At 40.4% G+C, this 3,590-nt stretch overlaps 1 protein-coding gene across 1 annotated transcript; it reads right to left on the minus strand.

The window, feature by feature from the left end:
- Positions 1 to 1,230: 1,230 nt before the first annotated feature.
- Positions 1,231 to 3,264, minus strand: LOC108333348 (2-hydroxyisoflavanone synthase). Its single transcript, XM_017568766.2, has 2 exons — positions 2,193 to 3,264; positions 1,231 to 2,102 (listed from the first exon to the last, which is right to left on the minus strand). Exons 1-2 carry the CDS (start codon positions 3,087 to 3,089, stop codon positions 1,431 to 1,433), a joined length of 1,569 nt encoding a protein of 522 aa, XP_017424255.1. The 5' UTR covers positions 3,090 to 3,264; the 3' UTR covers positions 1,231 to 1,430.
- Between the last annotated feature and the right edge of the window lie 326 nt (positions 3,265 to 3,590).

Below are 3,590 nucleotides of genomic sequence, written 5' to 3' on the forward strand. Positions count from 1 at the left end.
TGTTAACATTCAGTATCTTCTAGTGGTCTGTTTTTAATAGTGTTCGGTTAATTCTTATGTTCTATCTATTATTGATCGTTTGGTCCTATCCTTTGGGTAGTGAGACACCGTTTAGTCTCCAACGTTCACAGAGTTCTCGTTTTTATGAGTGATGATATGATTGTTGAATGACATTATATTTTAAATGATGAAGATTATGTTTTAAGTATTGTGGAAGAGAATTCCAAGGCGGAATTTCTCGTGGATAGTTATTGAATTGTAAAGTATGAATGTGGATATCGTGCTAAGTTGATGTTTATCCTGATATTCTATGATTACTCATTCTCAAGTAGAGAGGAGTAACTCATGTGTGAGAATGGCAGGAGGTCCTTTAACCTCAGGGTATCGTGGTAATCTTCACTGGACTTACCTTGTGGGGTAGCTTGATGGGTGTCTTGCTATTTCACCACCACAAGTGCAGAAACACCTGTAGCTACACATTCATACAATCCGGATGGTCAAGTCAGGTGTTCGGTCTATGCATGAATTATAGTGTTCAGTCATAACTATTTGAGTATTCGGTTGGTATATGCTTACTTGTATTCGGTTTTGGTATGTTGTAGTGTTCGACCTTATATTGTTTGGACTTGTACGAAATGTATGTTTGTATATACAATTAAATTACATTAGCTTACCCTTATTTCTTGTTTTGTCCATGTTCCTGTTCGGTTTTTCTCTTACAATGTTCACCTTTGGATGTGAGCAGGGTAGAGGAGTGCTCGGTGGAGCAAGCTTTAGAGGAAGGAGAAAGCCTAACCGTTTAGTAGTAAATTACTGAAATCTTGTTAATAGTTTTGTATGAATTGTTCGGTTATAATCCTAACTTGGTAATAACCGTTCGGATTATGGACATAGTTTTGGAATAGTGTAGGACTTTTGTAAAGTATTAAATTTTATGTGTAAGGTTAACTTTATTTCCAGTAATTATTTTACCATATTATTAAATGATGACACTTGTATATAGTTTTATACTATATTTTTAGGATGTTACATACATCCTATATTGAGAATAATAGGAAGCCAAACACAATTTCCGATTATTATAAACCTCTAATGAATGATATTCAACTTTGCAAGTGAAAAAATATATTTTAAAGAAATTATGATAATATATAAGTCTACCAAAAAATTGTTTTTATTTTTACGAGAGAAAAGTAAAACGATAAAAGGAGACGCGCGAGTGAAAATGAATAATAAAAAGGAGTGACAACAACACTTTACTTTGGTAAAAAGAGAAAGATTGAAGTTACATCTCAATATCAAATAAAGACAATCGCAAATGTGTGTCGAAGCCATGTATGTGTAGTTGTGTGAATTACACCTTATTGAAAGAATTATGACAACATAAAAGTAACTGCAACGAACGGTAACATAATGTTGTATGTTGTAATCTATGAGAAGAGGAGTTTGGCTGCGATGGTTGTTTTTGCAAGTGGAAGACATACGAGGTTGTGTTTTCTGGGAACTGTGAGGCCAGCTCTCTCTTCCATGCTAACTTTGGCATCATCACCTTTGAGTATGTGTCCTTGAGGGTCAACAACTTGCAGGTCAAAGCACTGGATAACAGATGCAAGAAGAGTTGCCATTCCTGAAGTAGACAAATTCACTCCAGGGCACATTCTCCTACCTGACCCAAATGGGAGAAGTTGAAAATGCTGTCCCCTTAGATCAATAGGACCAACTCCTCCTTCACCTCCACTTTCTAAGAATCTCTCGGGACGAAATTCCGATGGTCTGTCCCAGTACTTAGGGTCTCTTCCTACAGCCCAGACATTGAAAAGTATCAATGCACCCTCTGGGATCACACACCCATCAATCTCACACTCTTCCACACACTTTCTCTTGACCACAGGGAGTGGTGGGTGCATGCGGAATGTTTCCTTCACAATCGCCCTGATGTAAGGAAGGTTTTGAGTATCAACTTCGTCAACCAGTCTATCTTTTCCCACAACAGTGTACACCTCTTCCCGAGCCTTTTGCAACACCCTAGGGTTGTTGATCAGCTCTGCCAAAGCCCACTCAGTTGCCACGGCTGTGGAATCTGTCCCTGCTGAGAAGAAATCCTGTCACAACAAAAATGTGTACATAAGCTTGGTGAGTATATATGCATATTTCATGCATCACAATTGTTTCTCAAAGCATTGACAACTTACCACAACAAGACCCTTGATCTGCTCCTTGGTAATTTTGATCTCTATGGTCTCGTCCTCAGCGAATTCAAGCAAAGTATCGAGGAAGATACCGCTCTGCTCTCCCTCAACAACTTCTCCATTCTTTCTCCTTCTCACGATCTCTTGGCGCTTCTTGATAACCTTCTCAATGACGGGGTCGAACTTGTTGAATATTTCATCAATCCTCTTCTCGTACTTTCCAAACTTGAGCTTCTTCAAGGGCCAGATGAAGTCAGTGAGACTGTACTCTCCGAAAATCTTAACCGTCTCGCGAGCCAAATCTCTAACCTCTTCGGCCTCACCCAGCATGAGCATGGAGATGGTGTTGTTGGTCCACTTGAGAAGCTCCTCGGTGACGTTAAGGGGTTGTTGGGCCTCTGCACTTTGGGCGAGAACTCTGAGAACCTTGCGGATCTCATGGCTCCTCAATGGCCTCAACTTGTTGACGGTGGTGGCGTTAAGGAGGTCGTTCATGATGAGTTTCCGGATGAACTTCCAGTAAGGACCAAAGGGAACCATGGCAACGGAGTTGTCATAAGTGAGGCGCTTAATGGCAGAGGTTTGGAACCTTGTGTTGAAGGAAGCAGCCTCGTGGGTTTGAAGGAAGAGTTTGAAGAGCTCAGGGGTGGAGGCAACAACGGTGGGCATAGAGCCAAAGTAGAGAGAGTACAGAGGGCCATAACGTTGGGAGAGAGTGATGAGAGAGTGGTGTAGAAGTTGGTCTTTCAAAAGGTGAAGGTGTCCAACGAATGGAAGCCTAGGCTTTGGGCTCGGAGGGTTGGGAAGGTGGCGAAGGGCCTTCGATTTTGCGGTTGGTGTGGGACGCAGGTGCAGAAACAGAACTAGCACCAACAACCCAACTGCGATTTCGAGCAACATTATGTTTGTTTCTGCTTCTGTGTTTTTATCTTGGTTTCTGCCAATACCTGAAGGTTAAGAACTGAATGTGTTGTATGCAAGAACTACTAGGTAGGAAGTGCAATCCCGAGTTCGAGCCTAATCCTGAGGATACAGGCTTCCCTCGCTCCCTTTTTATAGTAACTCACTTGTGTTGTGTTGTTAAAAGAAATTGTTAACTTATCATAGTACAATTGTTTTTCACTGGTTTACCTTTTGAGAGGAAAAAGTTTCTATTTTAAGATGTCCATAAAGAGTGTGCTTTACACCGGTCTAAGATGATGTGCTGAGTTTTGACTTTGAAAAGCAAAAAAGCAGTGCCTCCACTCCAGGCGGCTCGGCAAATAGTGCTTTGTGTTATGGGCTTCCCTGAACAAACGCTGAAAACAGAAAACTGTAATCAATTTAATATAAGCAAATATAATACAAATATATTTTTATTTTGTGTATATTTATTACACATTTTTTTCTTTCTATTTTTTT

This window comes from Vigna angularis, chromosome 1 (genome assembly GCF_016808095.1).
Source record: "Vigna angularis cultivar LongXiaoDou No.4 chromosome 1, ASM1680809v1, whole genome shotgun sequence".
NCBI classification, from domain to species: Eukaryota; Viridiplantae; Streptophyta; class Magnoliopsida; order Fabales; family Fabaceae; genus Vigna; species Vigna angularis.